The 27,079-nt window shown below is 38.4% G+C and overlaps 1 protein-coding gene across 1 annotated transcript in view; it reads right to left on the bottom strand.

The window, feature by feature from the left end:
- PDK3 (pyruvate dehydrogenase kinase 3) overlaps positions 1–26,289 on the bottom strand; it is a 101,173-nt gene extending 74,884 nt beyond the window's left edge. The window contains exon 1 of the mRNA XM_027845459.1: positions 26,110–26,289. Within this exon, the coding sequence (XP_027701260.1) occupies positions 26,110–26,215 (106 nt within the window). The 5' untranslated portion in view covers positions 26,216–26,289. The remainder of the gene's footprint in view (positions 1–26,109) is intronic.
- Positions 26,290–27,079: the final 790 nt, after the last annotated feature.

Raw genomic sequence — 27,079 nt, 5'->3', positions numbered from 1 at the left:
GCTCTTTCCACTATGTTATGTTGGCTCCCTGTTTGCCTAGACCTAGAAATGAAGTCAGAAGCCTTCGCCTACTCTTCTATCCAATATTGCTAGTCAATACAAGCAGGTGGGATAGTGGGGAGGAGGGGGGAACTCCTCAAATTTTCTGAAGAAGTAGGTCTGGATGTCAGCTCCACTACAACCTAGCTGAGGAACCTTGGGCAAGCCAATTAACTTCATTATATTCACTGAAGGGGCTTTATGGATCTGGGTGCCCTGGGTAAGTCAATTAATGTCTCCAAGCCTCCTTTTCTTTATTTTGTAAACCTTAAAGCACTATATGAATGTGTTGTTATTTGTCATTTTCATAGGAAACATCAGTGATAACTAGTTTCCAGGATGGAAAGAAAAAGATTGCCTCTGACTTCTGGGCAGGCCTCTATCTCATACAACCTTGTATCTCACATAAAGACAGAAAATCCTAACTGCATTCTGAAGCTTTCATCAACTCCCATCCCTGCTTAAAAACCCTGAATGGCTCTGGGATAAATCTGATGGCCTTCAAGGTAATTTTTATCAACTTATTTCTCATCACCCCTCTACATAAGGCTTCTGCTCCTGCCAGACTGATGCCCTCATTATCTCCAACATACCATATACATTTTCCCAACCCCATGCTTTTACTTCACACTATGCCTTGGAATATTCTGCTTTCTCTAGACCTCTCTGAATCCTACCTGTATTTCAAGGTCCTACTCCTGTAACACTACCTTTGTGAAACCTTCTCAGATCACTTCTGCCCATAGTGATCTCTAATGCTTCTGAACTCCCAGAGTACTTCCTTATAACATTTGGCTCTTACATTTTTCTGGCCTGGATCTTACGTTTTTTTTCTTTGTTTATTGGCGGATTTTTTTTGGGGGGGGGGCGTAGGGGGGAGAATTATTTGATCCTAGAAGTAAAAAGGAGCCAGTGGAATTTGCTGAACATGAACAGACCAAACCTCTCTATGGAGCAATAATCAAGGGGAGAGGTGATAACACCCTGTGGCTGTGTAAGTGGAAAGGAAGGGATGTACTTGAGAGATGCAGAGTCAGCTGGAGTAAGGAATTGAGTTTTTGAACCAGGGTGACTGGAAGGATAATAATACTCTCAGTAGTAATAGGGAATGTAAGAGGTGGTTTTTGGAGAGAAAGACAATGAGCTTTACTCTGTACAGGAAGGAGTTTAGCTAATTTTGCTGTTCCAAAAGAACACTAAAGTGAATCTTTTTTAAGAAGAATCATGCCTCTTATTTTAAAAAATGCAAATCTGAATCTTTCAAATCTAGACTTTACTTTAAACAAGGTATACCTATTAACTTGTTTACTGGAAGAAAAAAAAATGTTCATAAATGCCATAAAATCTGGTTGGTTGGTTGCTGTCTTTCATTCTCAAAAGGACTGAAATGACATCACTATGCTACGGCCAAGTTAAAGTGTGTCTGGCTGTGGTTGATCAGACCAATACAAGCTCGGAATGTTCTACCACAGGTCATGCACAAATAGTTCATGTGAACATTTGGGGTGGATTCTCTAAATCTGTGCATAATTCTTTTGAGCTACTTCAATTCTGCTTTGCTCATAGAGCACAGCCCCTTCTCTGATGTGGGCACGCCATGCTAAGTAGTTCTGTGCCAGTGTCTCCCATGTCACACAATCAATTCCAGGGTTCTTAAGAGAGACCTTGAGAGTGTCCTTGTATCACTTCTTCTAACAACCATGTGAACTCTTGTCCTGTGTGAGTTCTCCATAAAATAGTCTTTTTGGCAAGCATACATTTTGTATTCAAAAAATGTGGCCAGCCCATCAGAGTTGCACTCTCTGCAGTAGAGTTTGAATGCTTGGCAGTTTAGTTTGAGAAAAGGACCTCAATGTCTGGTATCTTATCTTGCCAGGCAATCTTCATAATCTTCCTAAGACAATTCAAACGGAAGTGATTCAGCTTCCTGGCATAGCGCTGGCATACTTTCCAGGTTTTGCCATAAAATCTAGCAAAATACGTAAGATTAAAATATTTAAGATCCAAAAATAAGGTCTATAAAAAACTAATTTCTATAACTATTGTCACTTTATTCTAGAAAACTATTTTAAAATATCATATAGGAAAATCTTACCTTTTTTTTCCCCTTTAGACTCAAATACTAAATGAGTCTTCCCATATGGAGGAAAATTATTATAGGTTAATATTAAGCAGAAAAATAATACTCATGAATCCGAAATTAAAACCACAGCTTAAGTATATGTATAAAAATAAAGCTATATGCATAGTTACATAGGCACTTGGAAGAATACTCAATAATAGTAGGCAGCCTTGTATTCATCTTGACAATTGCAAATTTAAGGGCTGTTCAATTTGTCAGTCTCATTTCTTCCAGATCTAGATGTTTCTTAAAACTGTCTAGCTTTGTCTGAATATAAGTCACTTATGGCTTAATAGCCAATTTTTTACAAGGATGTCTTAAATTCTATTAAATCTAATTCTCTATCGTTTTGAGTAATGACTTTTGTTTCATTTTAACCCCTTAAAGAAGCTTAACCTTTTTTCTCTTTAGAAGTCTTTATTATGGATATAGTACAATAATTATGGATTGCTCCCTTATATGGGAAAAAGAGTTACAAAGAATGATGGTACAGATGAACTAAGAATCATGTGGTTATATGAAATACTCATATCCATGAAATCACATATTGATTCAATGAATACAACTAATGCTGACAAATCCCAAAGTTTATAAAAGAAATATTTATATGAATGAATGAAAAATATCTATAGTAAGCATTTACTCTATGCAAAAGCACTATGTTAAGCATTGAGGATACATACAGAAAAACAACATTGTCCCTGATCTCAAGGAACTCATATTCTGATAGGAGACAACACATACAGGACAGGGGTTCCGCTGCACTAGTAAAGGTCCAGTGGCCCTAGAGTACAGCAGCATATGGTAATACATTTTATTTAGTGTCATTTCCCTTAATAAAATCATTTCTGATATTAAACCATTTGGCAGTGCCAAAGACCAAGACAATGTTGTGAGAACTTTTCCCCCAGTGATTTTGCAGTAGTGAAGGTTGCTGAGAAGATGTGGACTACAGCATCTGAAGAGATAGTTGCCTGGTTATATCTCCATAAGGGAGAGGTATCTCCATACCTTTGGATGATGACTAAAGACAAAGATGAAAGCATGACCCATATCCTATGGGCAACTTCTATTCCTGGGCTCTTGTGTGCAGGAATCTACATAGGTATAAGGTCAGGTGGCGATCAAGATGGTAGTGGTAGTTTGGCCCACCTGGCACATGGCATTTCCTGCCTCTCGCTAGAGTACCTTCATGCTTTAGCTTTACTGGTTTGTTTGCCCATTGGTCAATAGTTGGTGCGGGTGGCAAGATTGATATGGCCATGTCCACAAGGGTTGATTCTCTAGATAATGGCTAAAGAAACCAAAGTTAAGGCAGGAACAGAACTCTGGGGGTATGGGAAGCTATTTCCAGGACTTGTATATAACAATGTGTAAAATAATAGCAATACTCACACTTTTATAGTATTTTAACATTTACAAAGTAATTTGTCCACAAAACTTTGAAAGATATAATAGATATAATAATGTATTATTATTCCCCCAATAGAAATATTAGCATTAGCTGACAATTCCCAAAGAGTTTCGTGCCTCTGCAAAATACTACTCCAAATTCCTCAACATGACACAGTTGAAAAAAAGCTACGGCAACTGAGTATAAGCTTTGATAGATTCTACCATGCTAGAAACGCTCCAAGTATGAGCCCTGCAACCAACTGTCTGCGTTCTGCGGATCAGCCTAGACCCTCTTCTCTGGCCACCTAATGATGAATTCCCTTACAATTGCAATTCTTGAAAAAAAGAAAAACACAAAAAAGCTTTGTCTTGTTTTGTGTGACACCTCTTCAATTCTAGAATGATTGTAATGATCATGTAGTAGAAAAGAGACACAGGTTATTAAGGATTACACAGTTTTTAAATCAGCTTAGCTGTTAGTGCTCCAAATGTGATCGGTCACAACTAGGTTTCAGAAATATCAATTTGGCATCTATGAGAAGGACAGATTGGAGAAGAGAGAAACTGAAGGTATTAAAAGATTACAGTACTAGTCCAGGTGAGAGATGATAAGATAGAAAACTGGGGTAGTTATTGTGTAAATGGAGAAAAGGTGGTAGATGCTAGTGCTGTTGTGGAGAATTAGAATTGACAAGATTTGACTAGATAATTGGTGTAGAAGGAAATGAAAAAGTCAAGGATAACTCTAAGATTGTGACCTTGGGTGAATGAAAAGATGTTAGTACCATCAACAGAAACAGGGAAGTTTGGGAAGAGTTATGGGCTTATGGAAAAATAAAATGAACTCTGATTTGGACATTTTGAATTTTAGATACTTACGAGGAATACAAGTGGAGATGTCTAACAGATAGTTGGTAATGGAGTTCAGGAGGGAGATGACAGCTAGAAACAACAATTTGGAGAATTTTTGAGAATCATTTGCATAGAGCTAACTGAAGCCATGAAAGCTGATTAGATCAACAAAGTATATAATGAAAAGAGAAAAATTAATGTCTGGCAGTATCTCGTGGGGTTGCCCAAACTTAGTGGCAAGGAATAAAATGATGACCCAACATAGGAGACTGAGAAGGAGCTGTAACAAAAGCAGAGTAAGGAGTAGGGAGACTAAGTGGTTTTACCAGTGTCAAGAGCTATTAAAGTCAAATAAGATAGGTACTGAAAAAAATTTAGTAGTTAGGAGAGCATAAGTATCTCTATTAATACAAAAAACACAAATTAAAACAAATCTAAGATTTTAAATTCATGCCCAGGAAATTGGCAAAGATGACAAAAGATGGGAATAGTTATTGTTAGAGGTGTTGGTAGTGAAAATATAAGCTCACTAACAAATAACACTGTTGACAGATCTATGAATTCAACCATTTTGGAAAGCAATTTGGAATTATGCTAAGAAAGTGAAGGGAAAAAACCCATGCCCTTTGATCGATAGAATCTACCAGTGGATATATGTGTTAGAAAGTTCCCACAGGCATTAAAATATTCATAACAGTTAAGGAATTGGCAACAAAGTAGATGTCTATCAGTTGGGGGATGGCTAAACAAATTGTAGTACATGAATGTAATGTAACTATACTAAAAATACGAAGAATACAGAGAAGCTTAGGAAGAAATATGACCTAATACAAAATGAAAAAAAAAAAGCAAAACCAGGAAAACAATGAGCACAATAACTACAACAACATACATGGAAAGAACAAAAACTCCCAAATGAAAAGTCAAGCTTAGCCCCAAAGAAGAGAGAAGGAAATGCACCTGGCCTTCTTTGCAGAAGTAGGGGAATATGAGGGTGTAAGATTGCAAACAGTAAAACTTAGTTGATATACTGGTACTGCTGCACTGCTCCCACCATGTTATTCTGTGTGACAAGGGATGGCAGAAAGGACATATTTGGAAATGAAGGTGATATAAAAATAAGATATCAATTTAAAATTTTTAAAATATTTTTAAAGAATACTGATTAACTTTGGAAAGAGCAATTTGTGTTGACAAGCAGACTGCAAAAGACTGAGGAATAGGAGGCAAGGAAATGAAGCTAATGAATACAGAAAACCTTTTCTAAGAGACAAGTTTGAGGGGATAGAAGGGTCAAGTGAAGGGCGATAAGGAGGATGCTAGATGTAGGAGTCAGTAGTTAAGGAAAGACTGAACATGGGGGAAAGAGAGGATCAAGAACACAGATAATTCAAAAAGACTCATGATGAAAAAATGCTATCCATCTCCAGAGAAAGAATTGATGGATTCTGAGTGCAAACTGAAATAAAAGTTTTCTCAATTTATTTTTCTTTACAATTTTTTTCTTTCTGTACAATATGGCTAATTTGGAAATGTTTTGCATAATTTCACATGTATAACTGATATCACATTGTTTGCCTTCTCAATGGATGGGGGAAGGGTGGGAGGGAGAGATATGGAATTCAATTTTTTTTTTTTAAGAATTAAAACTTGGTGGCAGGCGGGGGTGGGGGGCCAAGATGGTGGAGAGAAGCCAAGAAGCTGCTTGAGCTCTCCCCAGTCTCCCTCAGAAATAATGTTACATCAAGCCTCTAATCAGATTCTGGAGCAACAGAACCCACAAAAAGAAGGAGTGAAACAATTTTCCAGCTTAAGATAACTTAGAAGGACTTCAGGAAAGGTCTGTCTCACTTGGATGAAAGGGGAGTGCAGCCTAGCACAGATGGTGTCCAGGCAAGCCAGCGGGAGACTCTTAGCCACAGCATAGATCAGCAACCAAGGCCTCTCTCGATCCTGGCTCAGCAGGCCAGCTGTGAAGCCTCGAGCCTCAGCACATAAGGCAAATTGCCAGCCAAAACCCCCAGCACAACAGGAGGGACTAGGCCAGGTTACCCCAATGCAGTGGGCAAGCCACAAGTCATGGAAGCCCCCACGCAGAAATCCAATGACTAGGCCCCTAACCTCCAGTGCCAGAAGCTTTGGACAGTGATCCTTGTGTCCCAGAAGCAGAGCTCAACTTTTAGAAGTCACAAAATAATAGGCTAAAAAATGAGCAAAACACAGAAAAGAGACCTGACTATGGAAAGCTACAACAGCAAGATCCAAACACAAACTCAGAGGAGGACAACAATGTCAAAATGCCTACATGAGAAGCTTCAAAGAGGAATATGAATTGGTTTCAAGCCCAAAAATTCTTCTTGGAAGATCTCAAAAAGGATTTTAAAAGTCAAATAAAAACTGGGATAAGAAATGAGAGTCATGAGAGAAAGTGATGGTCAACAGCTTGGAAAAGTAAGGACAAAAATTGACTGAAGAAAACAATTCCTTAAAAAATACATTTGGCCAAATGGAAAAGGAGGTACAAAAGCTAACTGAAGAAAATAATTCCTTAAAAATTAGAACTGGGCAAGTACAAGCTAATGATTCCATGAGACATCAAGAATCAGTCAAACAAAATTTTAAAAAATGAAAAAATAGAAGAAAACACAAAATACCTCATTGGAAAATAGATCCAGAAGTAGAAAACTAGAAAAGAATTTTTACAGCCAGTGTCTCTGATAAGGAACTCATTTCTATAATACATAAAGAACTAAGTCAAATTTATAAGAATACAAGTCATTCCCCAATTGATAAATGGTCAAGTGATATGAACAGGCATTTCTCTGATGAAGAAATTAAAGCCATCTATAGTCATATGAAAAAATGCTCTAAATCACTATTGATTAGAGAACCGCAAATCAAAACAACTCCGAGGTACCACATCACACCTATCAGATTGGCCAACATGACAAAACAGGAAAATGATAAATGTTGGAAAAGATGTGGGAAAATTGAAACACCAATGCATTGTTGGTGGAGTTGTGAACTGATTCAACCATTTTGGACAGCAATTTGGAACTATGCCCAAAGGGCTATAAAAATGTGCATACGCTTTGACACAGCAATAGCACTTCTAGGGCTGTATCCCAAAGAGATCATAAAAATGGGAAAAGGACCCACATGTACAAAAATATTTATAGCAGCTCTTTTTGTGGTGGCAAAGAATTGGAAATTGAGGGGATGCCCATCAACAGAGGAATGGCTGAACAAGTTGTGATACATGAATGTAATGGAATACTATTGTGCTACAAGAAATGATGAACAGGCAGACTTCAGAAAAACCTGGAAAGACTTGTATGAACTGATGCTGAGTGAAGTAAGCAGAACCAGGAGAATGTTGTACACAGTAACAGCCACATTATGCGATGACTAACTTTGACAGACTTAGCCCTTCTCAGCAATGCAAGGATCTAAGACATTTCCAAAAGCCTCATGATGGAAAATTCTATCTACATCCAAAGAAAGAACTATGGAGTTTGAATGCAGATCAAAGCATACTATTTGCTCTTTTTTTTTTCCTTGTTTTGTTTCCTCTTTATCGTGGTTCCTTCTATTGGTTCTAATTCTTCCTTACAACATGACTAATGTGAAAATGTTTAATAGGAATGTATATATATAACCTATATCAGATTATGAGCTATCTTGGGGAGGGAGAGAAAAATTTAAAACTCAAAAGCTTACGGAAGTGATTGTGGATAAATCATTAATAAAAAAGATATATGAAAAAAGGTAGGATATCAAAGGCTTCAGAAAAACATTGGACTTTATTAGAAACTAAAAATATGTGAATTCTTATTAATAAATATTTACCCATAAACCTACCTTCCCATGCCTAAAAATGTTTGAAAGAATAATCTATAAATTCACTAAACATATCCCTGGTGAAGATATGAGAAGGAAATGATGAGCTTTCCGAAATCAATCAAAAAGCATTTATTAAGCACCTACTATGTGCTAGCTGCTGGAGATACAGTCTCTGCCTCATGAAGTGCACAATCTATAGAAGACAACAAGCATGTACACAGGTATACAAAAATGGATATGTGGTAACCTGGAGGGTAGGGAGTGGGTGGGTAAGGAAGGCAGCTGTATGGACCTGGAAAGTCTTCACAAAGAAGATAATATCTGAGCAAAGACCTGAAGGATTCTACGGATTCCAAGAGGCAGAGGAGGTAAGGAGGTAGTCAATTCCAGAAGACCAGTGCAAAGGTATGGAGTTCGGAGATGGAATCCCTGCCTATGACAGGAACAGTAAGAAGGTCAATCTGGCTGAATTTAAGAAAGGGAGGGAAGTCATTTAAGAAAGGCAGGAAAGGTAAACTTGGATCAAGTTGTAAAGGATTTCAAAGGCTAAATAAGTTTATGTTTGATACTGGGATTACAAGGGAACCACTGGAGCTGAATGTGAAAATGAAGTGGATATGACACAGTCACACTTGAACTGAATCACTTAGGCAGCTGTGCAAAGGATGAACTAGAATGTGGAGATACTCAAGACAGGAAGACTGATTAGAAAAGTATTGCAACAGGTCCAGTGGAGAAGTGATGTGGGTCGGAACCACAGCGGTGGCTATGGGAATACAGAAAAGTGAATAGATGAAAGATGTTATATAGGATTAAAATTATGAGACTCAACAATTTAAAGGATACATGATGTAAGGGGCAGAGATATATTTTGAAAATGGGAGAAGGGGGAAATTAGTGGTGTCATTGGCATAAACTTGGGAATTTTGAAAGAGGGGTGGTTTTGTAAAGGAGAGGATAATTCTATTTTAGATATGTTGAGTTTGAGATATCTACATGATATCTAGTTTACAATGTCTAACTGGCAATCAGTGATGGGGAACTAGAGCTTAGGAAAAAGATTATAGCTGAATATCAAGAACCGGTATTCAGCAGCAGCAGAAATGGTATTTATCATATTAGCAGTAGAAATGATATCAGTAGAAATTATAATTGAACTCATGGGAACTGATGAGATCAAGAAGTAAGAGAGTATATAAAAAGAAGGCTGACAACAAGACCTTGGGAAATATCCATAGGGTGGATAGTGGATTGAGCGCTAAACTTAAAGGTTCTAGAACACTGGACTTCAAATCCTGATTCAGACATTTTCTATCAGTGTATCCCGGGCAACTCACTGACTGTCTTTCAAAAAGGGGAGGAGAGAGAGGGGAATGACAAGCATTCACTAAGTACCTACTATTTGCCAGGTACTGCATTAAGTATTTTAAAAATATTACCTCATTTGACCCTCACACCAACCCTAAGAGCTAAGTGTTATAATGCTCCCCATTTACACAGCTGAGAGAACAGAGGAAAACAAAGGTTAAGTGATTTGCCCAGGATCACAGGCTAGTAAGTGCCTGAAGTCATATCTGAACTCAGGTTTACTAACTCCAGACCCAATGAGTGCTCTATCCACTTCATCATCTAGTTGCCAATCAGTTCTCTAATATGTAAAATGGGAACAATAACAGTACCTGCTGTGATGATCAAAGGAGACAAAGTAAAGCACTTAGGAAACATTAAAGCTCCACATAAATGATAGTTGTTACCACCACTACAGCTCAAATCTTTATAACACAACTGACTGAGAGGTTCAGAGAATACAAGTTCTAATTATTCTTATTGTTTTTCTACTATAAAAAAAGCAGTTAATTCAGTACAGCAAAATAGGTCTCTTGAGGGCTCTCCAAAAAGGTGTCTCTCATACTGCAAATGTAACAACAGAAATAACTTTGGTTGACAGCTTTGAGAATTAACATCAAGGAAGCAACACTGAAAGCTTACCTTAGTCATCCCTCAATATCTCCAAGTAGGACCAACAAAGCTATTCCCCCTTCAAAAGTGCATATGGTGCAGCCCTAATATAAAATCCAAAGTCATAAAAAGTAGGCTAGAAGAATGAACAAACAACAACAACAAAAAATCTCACAATAAAAAACTATCATGGTGACAGAGTTAAGACACAAACCCAGAAGAAAATGACATCTCCAAAACATCTACCAGCAAAATCTCAAAGGAAAAACAACTTGGGCAAGAGGGTTATTTTTTGTTTTTTGAATTCTGTTATTGTTATTTTTAGAGTCTGAAACTATTTTTATAAATGAAAATGAGAGGGCAGGAGGGAAAAAAGAGAAAAGAAATGAGAGCTGTGGAAGAAAGATCTTAAAAGAGAAATAACAGCTTGGCACAAGAGGTACAAAGCTTCACACAAGCAAACAAATTCCCCAAACATTAGAATGCATCAAATAGAAGTCAATAACTCTGAACATTAGAATGCAACAAATAGAAGCCAATAACTCTAAGATACAACAAACAATTCGAATAAATTGAATAAACATTTATTAAGTGCCTACTATGTGCCAAGCTACCTGCTAAATGCTGGGAATATAAATAAGAAAAAGAAAGGCAGTCCCTGCCCTCAAGGAGTTTACAATCTAACAAGGGAAGACAACCCATAAAAGGAAACAGAAAATCAAGAGATACACACCATGGGGTATAACATTGCATGGAGTCAAAACCACACACAGAACTGTCTGAGAAAAAGGGAAAGTTCCCTAGAAAGTTCGGAAAGTTCTGAGCCAGCCTTCCATAAAGGAAGGCTTTAGGAGGAGTTTACCATTCCTGCCCCTAACTCTCCAATCAGATATTAGAGGCAACTGAAGGCACTGAGAAGGTACTGAGTATCCACACTGAGTCAATCATCATAGTGGTGAGACTTCAGTTTATCCTGGAGGAGGCATGATGTTACATGGAATTAAACCAAGCAGAGCAACTGATAGAAAATAAGAGTCACCAATTTCAAGTCAAAAGATTGAAAAATAGGAGAAAATGTAAGGTATCTCAGAGCAAAAACTACTGACCTGGAAAACAGATCAAAGAGAGATAATTTCAAAATCACCAGACTACTTAACCTTGATACAAAAAAGAGTCTGGACATCTTATTTCAAGAAATCATAAAAAAACTGCCCCGGTGTCTTAGAACCATATGGTAAAATGGAAATAGAAAGAATCTACTAGTCGCCTGAAAGAAAGACCAAATTTTTAAGGAAATTTTTAAGCAAATCCAGAATACCTAGGTAAAAGAAAAAATACCATAAGCAGCCATAAAGAAAGAATTCAAGTATTGAAGAACCACAGTCAGGCTCATGTAAGATTCAGCAACTACCACTTTAAAGCAGTTTATAAAGCAGTAGAGAGCTTGGAACAGGATATTCCAAAAAGCAAAGGATATAAGCTCACAATCAAGAGCACAAAACAGAGTATAGTCCTTCAGGAGGGAAATGGACCTTTTATGAAATAGAGGACTTCCAAAAAATCCTGACAAAAAGACCACAATTGCATACAAATGAAGAATAAACATAGGGGTCAAGAAAAACAAAACAGTAAATAAGAATAAATAATCATAAGGGATTAAAAAAGGATAAACTGTTTATATTCTAATATGGGGAGATAATATACGTGTCTCCTCAAAACCCTATTATCAGGTTTCAATAGAGAGTCTAGATAGGGAGTGGTTGTATTACATTTTGATGATCTTTAAGAAAATGAAAAGGGAAGAGAAAAGGAACACAAGATGGAGAGAGGAAGAACTGGGGAAATGATTTCACAAAATCAAGAATGGAAGTGAGAATAAAAGTCTATTCTAACAAGGAGGAAGGGGTGGACTGGATCATCTGATTGGTACAACGACCAATCATGATTCCAGTGCAACCAATGACGAAGCAGGCATCTCCTGACAAGGGAAATGACAGACTCAAGGCACAGAATAAGACACATTTTTGTACACGGCCAACCTGGAAATTTGTTTTTCAATTATTCATATCTTATTTTTGAAAGTTTTATGGACGTTTTAAATTACAAATATTTACAAATCACTCCCACTTCAACAGACCTCTCTTGTAACAAAGTAAAACAGAAAACTAATGATTCAGTAACCTCACCTGAAAGTGCATGAAACATTTCACATCTATAGCATCCCTCTACTCTCTCTTTAAAAATGTTAAATAATCAATTTTCCCTCCTTCCCAACTCCAACTTCACTGGGGAAAAAAGGAATATTATTTATAGTAAATATTCATAGTCAAGCAAAACAAACTCCCCCAGTAGCTATATACATATGTATGTAAGTGTGTGCATGTATTATGTGTCTGCACACAAGATCTACCACCTCTCTGTAATGGATAACATTTTTCATCTTAAGATCTCTGGAATCTCTGGAAGTCATTGTGTTGTTAATAGATTTTAAGCCTTCTAAGTTTTTAACGGTCTTAAAAAAACCTTTTCTTAAGTTTTCCAAGCTGTTTGTTTTCAGTGTTATTATTGCCTAAATTGTTGTATTTTTTATATACATATATATATTTATATAATTGTTCATTTCAATCTTCATCAGTTTATAAGTCTTCAAAATTGTTAATTTTTCTAATATTGATGTTATAGCATAAATTGTTTTCCAGTTCTATTTATTTCACTCTATATCTGTTCATATAAATCTTTCCAAATCTTAGAAATCATTGATTCCTCATTTCTTACAGAAAAGCACTCCATCACAATCATAACACAATTTATTCAGTCATTGCCAAATTGACAGCCACCCCTTCTCTTAGTTTCCAGGTTTTTGACACCACAGAGTTGCTATAACTATTTCTGTACACCAGAAGACCTTTTCTTCTCTCTTTTATATATTTTGGGTATAGGCCCAGCAGTGGTATAACAAACGGCACCTGCAGTTTTTTTGTGTGTGTATAATTCCAAATTGATTTCCATAATGGCTAAACCCATTCACAGACCCACCAATAGGGCATTAATGTCCTTGTTTTACCACAGTCCCTCCAATATTTATCATTTTCCTTTTTGTCATCTGCCATTCTAAAAGATATGAGATGGAATCTAAGAATTCTTTTATTTGTATTTCTCTAATAAGTAGTGATGTGGAACATTTTTTTCACATGGCTACCAATAGCCTGAGCTTCTTACTTTGAGAACTGCCTGTTCATAGCCTTACACCTTTCATCAACTGGGGAATGGCTCATTTCTTATAAACTTCAATCAGTTCCTTATATATCCTGGTCATGAGACTTTTATCAGAGATGTTTGTTACAAAGATTTTTTTTTCAAAATTAATTGTTTTCCTTTTAATCTTAGTTTTATTAGATGTTTACGCAAATTTTCAAAATTTTATGTAATAAAAATCATTCATTTTCTCTTCTGTGACCCTCACTTTTGTTTCATTCTCCCCACATTTCTCTAATATGTTTGTCATACATCCTTTTTATCTAGGTTAGGTAGCCATTTGGTGCTTATCTTTGCATAATGTGTGAAGTGTTGCTCTCAACCTAATTTCTTCCATACTGTTGCCCTATTTTCTCAATACAGTTATTCCTTCCACATTGAGACTTTCCCCACTGAAGTTTTTGATATAACACAGGTTAACATAAGAAATTAAGTGGCAATTTTTGGGGAGTTCTGTGGAAACCACAGGTAAAATGCAAAGCCCCCGCCCCCGACAACACAGAAAAAGTTTAGAAACTCAGAAATGCATAAAATATTGTATAGTAATATAATATCAACATATTTTATCTTTTAGTACCATAACAACTCAGACTTCTAATGCTATAAAAGGCCAAAATTTTTATGTGGATTTTCCAAATCACGGGAGTGAGGCATCTAACCCCCACAATGTGGAAAGGATAACTAGTTTATGTCAAAGAGTGAATATTTATGAAAGGAAAAGGACTTATACACACAAAAATACTCATATCAATTCTTTTTGTGGTGGCAAAGAATTGGAAATTGAGAGGATGCTCATCAACTGAGGAATGACTGCACAAGTTGTGGTATATGATTGTAATGGAATACTATGGTGCTGGTGCTATAAGAAATGACGAGCAGGATGCTTTCAGAAAAACCTAGAAAGACGTATATGAACTGATGCAAGGTGAAGTGAACAGAACCAGAACATTGTACACAGTAATAGAAATATTGTAAAGATGATGAACTGTGAATGATTTAATAGCTAAGACAAATCTGAAGGACTAAGATAAAAAATGCTATCCATCTCCAGAGAAGGAACTGATGGAGTCTGAATACATATCAAAGTATACTTTTTTTTAAAATTTACTTTTCTTGGGGCAGCTAGGTGGCACAATGGATAGAGCACCAGCCCTAAAGTCAGGAAGACCTGAGTTCAAATCCGGCCTGAAACCAAACACTTGACACTTACTAGCTGTGTGACCCTGAGCAAGTCATTTTACCCCAATTGCCTAAAAATAAAAAATAGAAAAATAGTAATAAATAAAAAATTTATTTTTCTTAGGGGGGATTTTTTTGTTGTGTTTTCTTTTACAACATGACTAATATGGAAATATTTTGCACAACTGCACATGGACAACCTATATCAAATTACCTGCCTTCTCAATGAGGAGGTAGGGAAAGAATTTGAAACTCAAAATCTTAAAAAACAAATGTTAAAAAAAATTCTACATGTAATTGTAAAGAAATGAAATATTTTTAAAAATTATAAGGTAGGGATTTTCAAGACACGGATATGGTTCAAACCAAGTCACAATGTTCACATTTAGATCAGACAGATAACTAGTTATCACTCTTAGCAACATCAAAGCAGTCAATTTAATTTAGTAGGGGAAAAAACCTACAAATAATAATTTTGAATTAATAGTCAAAAAGATCTTTTGCATTTAAGAGTTTTCTACTTTTATCACTGTATACACAAACCACTGGAAAGATGTCTTCATTACTGATTATCAATTTTGGCCCTTTTTCTTCCCCTTTAATAAAATTCTTTAAACAAGTATATTTATATATCACTCGGGTTTTAAAAGTATCAACCCCAATTTGTGTTAGATTTGCAACTACTTCCTAATTTATGGAGTTAAGTTCTGCTTCCAGCTCAAGTCTATCTTCCCTAATGGATACCCAAATAGGTTTATCAGAAAGAATTTCTAAAACAGCATTTAAATCACCCTTTCATTCCTGGAAGCCTTAAGTTGTAAGAAATACTCCACCACATCTGGTACAGATGTAAGTAATCACCTCAGGGGTACACAATTCAAACTCCATTATTTAAGAGCAATATAAATGCTGAAATGAAATACTGAAATTTTTATCACTTGGATACACACTGAGTAAATGATAAATCAATCGACAAGTCAACACACATTTATTAAGCATCTATGTGCTAGGTGCATGAGATACATGAACAAAAGAATGAAATTATCCCTGCTTACTTGTAATGAGCTTAAACTTCATGTGATCTTTCCTGTTGGAAATTTTTTATCTTCTTAATTTTCATTAGGCTTTACCCTTATCTTCCTTCATCGCCCAAGTAAAATAAAAGAAAATGTTACAACATCAACTTTTCACAATTTCAAAATTAATACCTCCTGAAGTCATCTAACATACCACTCCTACAAAGTCTTAATTAGAGGTTTTCCATTAAAAAAAATCCTGTTTACTTTGGCCCTCAGTATAGCATTCTTTTGACCAGTTTTCCAGTGAAAGATTAAGATTGTGCTTAACGAGCACTCTTAACATCCTAAATACAAATTTTCTTACAGATCATTCAAAGCAGAGTAATCTCTCTGGCACTGCTGAATGGTTAATGCAAAGGCAGAGCTGCTTAAGAATTCTCTAATAAGCTTTTTTTTAATTTTTTTATTTTTGTGAGTTCAGAAGTCACCTTGGGGAACAAAGAACATCTTCAAAAAGCTTCGAAGTAAAATAGCCCTAATTCACAGCAACATTGCTACTAAAGTACAGATCATTAAATTTATTTCACAAAAATTTCTTTAGAACTGTTTTTCTAAATGATCATCCTTTCAAGTCACAGATTGTAACATGGTCGTACACCTAAACTTTTCCAGTCTTCCATAAAGCAAAGCTATACTATATATATTTCACTGACAGGGGGTTAATAAATAATACATATATGCTGGTACTAACTGTTCATCAGGTGATAAGAAGTCACAATGACAAGCTGACAAGATTTCAAGGCAGAAACATCAGAACTAAAGTCACTTTCTTAATTTCTGTCATTTGATGGTTTTTGTAATGGAAAACCAATTAGAGGTTTCTTGCCTAATTCTTACACAAGGGAGAGAACAAATTAGAATTTATCATGAATAAGCCATGTTCAAAACTTCAGTGCTGCTTATCAAAAGATCTATTAACAAGCCAGTTTTCTACAAGTTGGTCAAAACACAAAACCTTTGTACTCTTATTATTTCAATTAAGCAAAATTCATTTTTATAAACTTTAAACTACAGAACAAAAATTAAAATGTTAAATATAACCATATTTTCTGATATTACTAACGATTCACAGTGCCCCATTCTCTTTATCAGGCCTGCACAACCTGCAGCCTGCCAAAGGATTTCAGGCAGCCCACAAAAAATGTAGATGAAAATATCCTCTACGTTTTTCATGGGCTGCCTAAAATCTTTTGGCATACCCACGGGCCGCAGGTTGCGCAGGTGTACCTATATCAATATTGAGTATTGCCCCACTGACATGTACCTTTTAAATTTCAATTACTACCACAATTTATGCACATAGTTTCAGTATGTCATTCAGAAGAATAATTAGTGGAAACTTGTCTAACAGTAAATATAAAACGTCACCCAAAAATATATTTTAAGTCCCCAACTGCCATCTAATTTTTTATCAGTTAAAGGTTATTTTAAGAGAAGTGTATATAGTTCTAGCAATCTTCATCTCTATTACAAGTGAAGAAGTATTTTTCACTCCATCGCTAACCAATTATTTCTTAACATCAACAAAGCAATTAAAGGGATGATTAAGGCAATTCCAAGGCTTCTTTTAGTTCTCCCAACAACCAGCAAAAAAGCTACCATAAGCACCCATACAGGTATTCCCCTCCCATAAACTCACAGTAGCCATGCCCATGATACACTCTTCTACTCACCTCTACCCAAGAGCTCCTTCTTTCGGTAGTCTTTGCCGTAAAGTAAATTGGATTACTCTTACGGACTTGTTGCAGACCCCCTAGCATAATAATAACCTGGCTGCCAATATTAAATAGTTGTCTATGTGTTTGGCACACCCTTCTTTGACTAAAGCATCCCGCCTCTAGGTTCTTTACAATCCTGCAGTGAGAACACCCCAAGCTTCACAGGAATGTTGGCGCTTGCCTAGAAGAATTCATCCTAATGACCCGTCAAATGTTGACAGAAACATTAGTGGTTCAGAAGGACCACATGGAATGGGGGCACAAGTAACTGTAGTAGGGACTTTTGAGGAAGTCCTAAATTTAGGTAGGGCAGATAGACTCTTGATGGCTCAGCATTGGAACACAGAGGACAATTTTTCTAACACCCCAAGAACCAGATCAGCAATCAACTTCTTGTCTACCTCATGTTTCAAAAGCCACACCTAAAGTTCCCTGTGTCCACCTAACCTCCTCCTAATGCCTACTGCCATCATCCTCAGGGCACATTGTGTGGACAGATCTATTCCCCCTGACAACTAACGGGGCTGCCCCAATCCTGCACTTAAATTTTAGCAGTTGATCTGCACATACAAGTACGTGGTGTAATAATGAAGGCCCATGGCTAATGCAGAACACCATTAAGGTGGGACTCCAAAAGGCAGGATCTAACAGTAAGCGCTGCATGGGGGTGGGGGGATATCCAGGCAGCAAGTGATGGCATAAATCCAGTCTGCCACCAAACCTATCCCTTTTAAAAATTTACTCTCTCCTTTATGGTTCCCTGTCTACATTATCAGCTGCAAAGGGAATTAATCTTTCTAAGGTCAAATATGCAAAACTACCCATTTTAGCCACCTAAAAAGCAGAAAAAGGCAGACCTCATCTGGGGCCTAACTGGTTTAGCTGATTTGGGGGAAAAAAATTCCTCTGTAAGCACTTTAAGTAGACAGACTTTGGCAACTATCAAAAATTCTGAGGTGCCCATTAGGCCACATTCTCATCAACCATTGTGCTAATGATTAATTAGCTTGCTATTTAAATTTCTCCTACAACTTCCCAAAGTCCTTGAGAGTGAAAGCCAGACTACCCTGACTCTTCTGGTAGAAATCACTCCCCAGGAGATAGCATCCCAAAGATAGTAATGGGATAAAACTAAGGCTTGCTCACCATCTTCTCAGATGACCTAAGCCTTATCATTCTTGTTTCTATTGGCTGTCCTATTAAAGCCCTTTTCCCTGCATGATTTAACACATTCTACAGCTGCAGCCTATCAATCCCAGTCTCACTCTTCTGCCTACAAGGTTCTGTCCTTAAAGATCATTCACTTCCTCTAATTGTTTACCACTGTAAGGGCAATTTATTTTGCTTCGGTGAGTCAGCTTTTCTAAAGTTGCCAGTAAGAGGCAGGAAATATTTGATTTTGCCATTTTTTCCTACTTTCCCTGACAAGCTCCTTAAGTACTCAATAAGCTGAATCCTATAGCTACACCCTAATAATAAATGACCCCAGAAAGCTGTGATTTTAGAGTTTTCTTTTTTAAATAATTTTATCATCCTTGACATTTACTGTCATCCAGCAGTAACATTTCTTTCTCTTGTTTGCTATTTCTACTACGTGCTTAGAAACCAGATAATCTGGCTTGTTAAAACTGTGTATAAAATAAAAGTAAATAGACTGAGTTAGTGCTCAAACCATTCTCTAACAAGCAAAAGCACATAAATTTTTGTGAGACATTGTGATAGCTCTTTTGGCTGTTGAGAGTCCATTTTTGCTTGCCTTACTCATCACAACATCACAAAATTTTGGTGTTAAAAGGAAATTAAAATCATCTAGTACAATTTCCTCATTTTTACAGTTAGGAAATTGAACCCCAGATATGGGTGAAGTGACCATACCAAAGTCTCAAAAAATTATGTGAGTAGTACAGACAGACATCCAAACCCAGGTCTTGACTCAAAATAGAGCACTCTTTTTGCTATATTATATTGCTTTAAAGGAGGTGACACTTTTTAGAAACAGAAGAAGCACTGGTTCCGAATTTGGGAATTTTTGCCAAATATCGAAAAAAAGGCCATTTAAGATACACATTTAAGGGGCAGCTAGGTGCGTATAGAGCACCAGCCCTGAAATCAGGAGGACCTGAGTTCAAATCGGGCCTTAGACCAAAAACTTGTCACGTACTAGCTGTGTGACCTTGGGCAAGTCACTTAACCCCGACTGCCTCACCCAAAAAACAAAAAGAGGGAAAAAAAGATATAAAAACTTTGTATTCTGAATTTCTAGCTTTCAAAATGCTGTATTATTGAAGTTATATTTATATTTTTAAATTACAGTTATACCCTGATATGAACAAAAGAACACTCAATAGAATACAAAAGGTACTTTGAGTACCTTTAAATTATAATTTAAGTTATGGAGTTAAATTAAAACAATAATTTAGGAAAAACCTAAAACATCAATCATATTGCACAAAATCTTCTTGGGATTGCTATGGATGTATTTTCTATCAAGTTGTAAAACTGGATATAAATTTGAATTAGATTTTTAAAATACCAACAAGTTTTCCACTATAAAAAGTTAGACTAACATCTTTTGGAGGTTTTCTTATGCCATAATAATTTCTTTATGTATTCCTTGTCCATTGAATCTTCCCTTGTAACAAAGAAGTACAGTTAACCAAAACTAAGCATCACAGAAACTTTATCTTGACAGCTCACACAATATTTTCACATCTGTATTTCTTCACCTCTCAATAAAGAGTAGATAAGTATGCTTTCATCATCTGGTTTGTTTTAACAACATTAGTATATTTTAGTTAGGAAAACAGATTTTTTAAATTTACAGATTCCTATGTGCTAGAGACCTTTCTTCTACTCTCTTAATATAACATGGTACCAGTATATGAGCTATTAATTTGTTATCCCTCGTCCTTGCTACATAACTAGCCTACTGCATTTTCTGCTCATAAAATGCTCACATAACATACCAGTCTATTTACATTACCATCATGCATTTCCCCAGTGCCTTTTGGTAAAGCTCAATTCTTTAGAAACTAAAGCTAGAAATAGTACCATCTGAAAAATGCCGTTAAAAAGATAGCCAGTCCCCCTTTGTTTCAGGTAGAAGAGCTTAGGCTCATTAAAAGGATGATATGGCAGTCCAGTCCCTCTGTTCCATGCTAATTCAAATCCAGGTACCATTCACTGTCCATCAACAGTTATGAAGACACTGATATTTACATAGAATTTGAAGGGTTGCAAAGTGCATCACATACATTAGTTTATTCAATTCTCACAAATCAAGCAATAAGTATTTATTAAACACCTATTCCATGCTAGATACCATCATACAAAGATACAAAGACAAAAATTAAACAATCTTTGTCCCCAAGAAGCTTATAGAGGGAAATCAATATATATTTTTAAATATATACAGCAAAAAAAATACAAGGTAATTTTGGGGAGGAGGGCACTGGGAGCTAGGGGATCAGGAAAGGCTTCATGAAGAAAGTAGTGCTTGATCTAAGTCTTTAAGGTAAACCAGGGATTTTTGGAAGCAGATATAAGCAAAAATCACAGATACAATTACTACCCAAAAAGATGATAGAGAAAATATCACTAACTACTGATCCATATTTCTACTTTCTCTTCTCTATGAAATTTTATGGTAATTATATATTGCATTATATTTTTATATTAAGGAAAGACAGGGGCAGGCTTTTAAAAAACAATTATATTCTACAGAAGATCTCATTTATAGTCACATTATTCGCTGGAAAGTTTCAGAGTATAAATCTCACCCAAGTATTGGATCTATTCTCTTCTTTTAGAGATCTTTTTTTGAGAACAGACCTGTGAATTCCTCAGCATAGAGAACTCCCCATTAGGAACTTCCTCTATCAGTGCAGACTTTTATTTTCTCTGTAACTTACAATATTTAAAGTTGCCTGGATGGTTAAGAAGTTAAATGACTTGATTGACCAAGATCACACTATTAGTTTGCATCAGAAATAAGACTTGAACTTGGGTCTTATTCAGCTCTAACACACCATGCTGACCCTCTCAAATCTTCTAAGATTCAATCCCTCAACGCAATCAAAACTGTATTGTTTCTGAATATACTTGGTATGGTCCAGCTGTTCTCCCCATTTTTTTTTCATAATTTGGCCACCATCTTCCTCTATGACATTTTACATATGTGTTCATATTCTAAATTGGTACTTTGCAGGCATCTCTCTCTGCTTGGCAAGATCAAGTATTAGTAAAATGAGGCAGTTTCAGGACCCTTTTATCCTCTTCATTATGCCAGATGATTTACATATGGTAAACTTTCTTCAAAAATGAAGCTCCACGTTGACGGTTGTTCTACATGTTTTCTGCCTTTTTTCATCAACAGATTAGATCCCTTACCTCTTCTAATGAAACTAAATAAGTCAATGTCCAATATCTAATAAAAGGTGTTGATTATAATTTTTAGACATGGAGTATCATTTAGTATGATTTTATACCTACTAAACCTTGGTAATGCCTAGAGGGCTAAAAACTCAAAAAAGATTCTGTGAGATCCTACATGACAACATGTACAATGTACTTTGCAACCTTAAAGCCCTGCAGAAATGTTATTTACCATTACTGTTATACTAGTAGACCAAATGAGGAGTTGTAAGACTGAACCTGTGTAGAATCTATTCGCCCAATTTCGTCACTTCCTTCAACAATGCTCAGCAGTTTGGAAGTAAGAAGAGAAGGCAGATGGTGAAGGAGCCCTTGAATTAAGTGTGGACATGAAGGACAGAAGGACAGGCAGGTAAAGGTGTCCATCAAATGGTTAAACTGGCTAACTACAGAGTCAAGATTACGATCCTAAGTTTAGATCTAGAATGGGCCATAGAAACCAGGGAGTCAAACCCTCTTATTTTACATCAAGATGAGGTAAGATTTTACAGATGAAGTAAGTGAAGCAGAGAGGCTATCTGCTAAGTATCTAAAGCAAGATCTGACCTCTGGTCTTTCTGTCTGACTCCATGTCAAGTGCCCTGAGGAAAGTTTGGCCAGGGCAGAAATGATAGATTGAGTGAACAAGGAGGGATGGAAGGTCATGATGAGAATGAAGAATAAATGCAGAAGTAGTAAGAAAGAGTGGGAATTGAAAGAATAAGAGATTATTATCAGACAAAATTTCAAGGTTCAAGGTCATGGAGGTAAAGATTGTGGTGATGGTGTGGTACAAAGTTGCGCTCACAATTTTAGGTAATGTAATGGTTAATGAAATTACAGACCAGTGGGTCTGAGATAAAGCTGGATTAGATGACAAGTCAGGTCCTAAATAGATACTGGCAGGTTAGAATGATGAGTTAAGTCCAATAAGAATAAATTTAATATAAATAAAGGTGAAGTTCTACATCTGAGATTAAGAAAAAAATGTGATTAAAAAAATCAATTCCAAAAAGAGAGGATGGGGTATGTAGATGGGCAACAATTCTTATGAAAAAGATCTTAGGTTTTCAATAGACTTCAAGCTAAAAACGGGCCAACAGTGTGACCTGACAGCCAAAAATTAAAATGCGATACTGGGCTGAGTGAGTTACAGTGTCTAGAATAAGGGAAGTGATAGCCTGGCTATTTTCTGCACTAGTCAACAACATTTGAAATAACATGTGTAAGTTGTGGGTGTCACATTTTAAGAAGGACACTAAAAGCTGAAGTACACCCAGAGGACAGCAGCAAGGATGGTTTGGGGAGTAAAGGTCATGACACACAGGAATCAGCTGAAGGAGCCTGAAGGAAGCAGAAGAGGAACCATGAGAGTCGCCTTAAAAGTATCTGAAGCACTACCATGTGTAGTAAGAGGAATTCGACTTATTCTGCTTGAACTCGGAGAGAAGAACTAAGAGCAATGGTAGTAAGTTGAAGAGGTTGACTTCAGAGGGTTATGAGAACGGCCTGGAATGAGAGTTATAGCAAAAGCGGAATGGGCTGCCTCCAGATGTTAAAAGGCTCCATCTCATTAATTTAAGAGGAGGCTGGATGACTGAGAGATGGAGGAATTTCTTGGGTCAGCAGAGTCTCTGAGGTCCCTTCTACATATGAAATTCTTTGATTCCGTCTTACCAACTTTCCCACACCTGACCTAACATTTGGCAATTTGAAACATATATGTGTGTATATATAGACACACATGTATGTATATACATACACACATACATGCACATATGTGTTTACAAATATATATTTTTGTTTTCATGCTGAAATAAGAAAACTACCATGACACCTAAAAACTACATTGTTCTATAAATATAATAATCAAGTGATGATTTGTCAAAATTTTTAATGCTCTTACTTCCACTTTGAGAAAAAGAAATGAAATTAGGACCTTCTCTGTTCCTTTTGTTCCCTTGTGTTGTTAATTAACCTGTCTCTGCTGGCCCTAATGAAAGGTTGGTACTTTCAGAATTTTCCCCCAAACCACAAATTAAAGATGGGAAATTTCTATTTATAGTAACAATGATATTTTATCTCCAGAGCCTGAAACAAAAATCTTCCTCAAACCTCTAAAATTCCCACAGGTGGCTAGAGAAGGCACTGCAAAAATACTGTAAATCATGGGGGAGTAAAGTTGTGAAGAACTGACTATGTCAAATAGTCAAAGCTGACCAAATTTATTACTTCCTGTGACAATTTAATTTCTTTAAATATATTTGATCCTGATCTTTAGTTTAACCCTATTTTCTCTCCTTACTCCAACCTTGCTTTATAAGGATGATCATCTGTTTCATCCCCAAAAGTTTATATCTTAGTGATGCCAAACTAATATTGCTCCTGTAAGGCTTATTTAAATAAATCATATGTACAATACTTGAAAGGCTGGTAAAACTCTCCAGATTTTGCCTTTTTCCGGTAATGCTTAGTTTCACTTAGTTACCTTGGTTAATGCTTAGTTTCACTTTCTTAGGAGTGTAAACAGCATTGGAATAAGTCAAAGGCTTGCAGAATAAAACACACTACAATCTTGAAGCTGGATCCAGAGCTTTCTGACTAGAATGAAAATAGCACTAAGAAAAATATAGTGCTTTCCCACTAGATGCAAGTCCTGCAATCTATTCATAATTTTGTTAGCAAGTACTTTAAGCCCTTAGTTAAAGTCCTTTCAAGTTTGGGGAGAGGAGGGGGAGAAAGAGGGGAATGGGTTTGTCAGGAAAAGGTAGGTGGGGTGGAAGTAAGAAGGCCCACCAGTCTCAGGAAAATCCTTTAAAGATGGATATAAATAAAGTAATTGGAGATATAAAAAAGAAAATGTGTCATTTTGTTACCAATATTAGGTTTTTATGAGAACTTAGTCTTTGGTGTCTAAATCTTCCTGCTAAATGTATGACTTCTTCTGTAAATACTTATTCCGAGTTTCAAATACTTTTAATTTGGAGGATCCATTTTTAAACTAGAGTCCAACTTTGAAAGCAAATACTTCACCATTTCTGACAACTAACTAAACAGCAATTGTTGCATGATTCTATAAACCTGTCCGTGGAAATCTGAAGCAATTTCTATAAAAAAGTAAAACCACCCATGTCTCTCTCAAAAAGTTAAAAGGAAGCAATGACTTTCTAGCATAACAACTTACTCAAAGCAATACATTTTTGGACAAGTCAAATGTTGCAGGGCAGCTAGGTGGTGCAGTGGATAGAGCAGCTGGGTCAGGAGTCAGAAAGACTCGAGTGCATAGCCTCAGACGCTAGCTTTGTCACCCTTGGCCAAGTCACTTAGCCCTGTTTGCCGTTTCCTCAACTGTAAAATGAACTGGAGAAGGAAATGGCAAACCACTTTCTTTGTCAAAAAAACCTCAAATGGGGTCACCAAGAATCACGATTCAAACGACTGAACAACAAGTGTGGGAAATGGTTTTGTTTGACTACCCATACTTGTTGCAAGAGTTTTGTTTTTCTTCTTTTTCTTTTTTTTTAAGTAGACTGGTGGGAGAGAAAATAAACACTTAGAAAAGAAAAAGATAGGCCCAGGTAGCCTCCAGCAGACCAACTTTTAAAAGGGTCTGTCCTTTTTTAAAGCCCAAAGACCGAGGTTGCACTTTCACTCAGCTCGGCTTCCTAGGCTTCAGATTCTCCCAGCCTTCCCCTTCCCGCCCCCAGACCCCCCCTTCCCCCCCCCCCCCCCCCCGCCCCGGTCCAGTTCCAATTCCCCACACCCACTTGCAGGTGTGACCAGAAGGCAGGTGAGTAACTCAGGTGGGGGGGGCGAAAAAAAGAAAACCGTGCCCGTCCTGCTGTCCAGGTGCCCGTGGGCACTGCGGGGGGTGGGGGGGGCTTCCACCACGGCGCGGGGGGGTGGGGGGATCCGGTCTCCCGCTGTGTGATTCGGCAGGGAAGGCCTCAGGTGAGCCGGGTTCCAAGCTTGGGGGGTGGGGGGAGAACACCAGGCCAGGCTGCAGAGGATGCTACCGGCCCCGGGACCGGGACTGCCTCTGACCTACCTGAGGAAGGAGAGGGGACACGCACATGCCCCCCACACACACCCATACCCCCACGCGCGCACACACGCGCAGCATCAGCAGAGAAAACAAAATACGCCATCCCGCATGCTCCCCCGGGCTACGCAGCCGGGCCGAGCGACGAGCTCGGGGGCCACCGGGGCTCGGACCCGGGAAGCTGCCCCCTCCCCCGCGTCCCCGGGCACGCACCGAAGTCCAGGAACTGCTTAATGGAGAGCGGCGACGGAGAGAAGCGGGAGTAGCGCTCGATCTGCTTGGGGACCGGCTGCTTCAGCAGCCACCGGTAGAGCCGCATCTTCCTCGGCCCCCGGCCCGAGCCCGCAGTGGGGCGCAGCTGGGGGTGGGGGCGGCGGAAGAAAGAGGAAGCTCCGCGACGGAAGACCCGGCTACGGCGCCAGAGCCGGGGCGGAGCACGGCAGGAGCGTGGTGCAGCACCCCCGGCCGCGCCGAGCCCCCCGCGGGCCAGAGCACGGCAGCCCCGGAGCAGCCTCCGTTCCAGCCGCGGCTGCTCGCGCCCTTTGCGCGCGCGCCCTGGCTCCCTTCCCGGCCTCTCCGGGATCCGGGGAACGTTCGCCGAGCGCGCGCCACTCCCGCCTCAGCCCCGCCGCGGCTGCAACTGCAGCAGCAGCAGCAGCAACGGCTCCCCGCGGGGCATCGCGCTAGCCCGCTCTGCCCCCACCCCTCCCGGCGGCTGCCAACCCGCCGGGCGGGAGGGCTGTCCGTCCGCTTCCCACTCCCCGCCCTGCGAGGCGGAGCTCGGCCACTGGCAGCCCCTTCTCTAGCACGTACACACCCGTCCACACCAGGGAGAGAGATTTAGAACCGCCGCCAGATCTGGTTCCTCATTGGCCCCGGGCCTTGGCCTCGTTTTCGTTTCCCCCGCGATTTGACCGAGCCCTGGGCGCGTGCTCCCCTGGGGCAGACCCGGGGGGTGGGGAGCGACCCCCCCCGCCTCTGCAGCACCCCCAACCCACTCCGGGAGCTGTGACCTTCCACCCCCTGGGGAGGGGGGAGGGAGATCGGCTCCGATAGCCCCTTGGGGACCCCTAGCTGTGCCCGCAGACACCGATGCTCCCGTATGTGTAGGTCTCGCCTCGTTTTGTGCCTGCCTCCCCGACCGGGCTGTAATGCATGGACTGCGAGATCAGGGACACCCTGG

This window comes from Vombatus ursinus, unplaced genomic scaffold (assembly GCF_900497805.2).
Source record: "Vombatus ursinus unplaced genomic scaffold, bare-nosed wombat genome assembly UNPS02014962.1, whole genome shotgun sequence".
In the NCBI taxonomy this organism is placed as follows: domain Eukaryota; kingdom Metazoa; phylum Chordata; class Mammalia; order Diprotodontia; family Vombatidae; genus Vombatus; species Vombatus ursinus.
The sequence above is the reverse complement of the archived record's forward strand: the minus strand, read 5'-3'. Positions and strand labels throughout refer to the sequence as shown.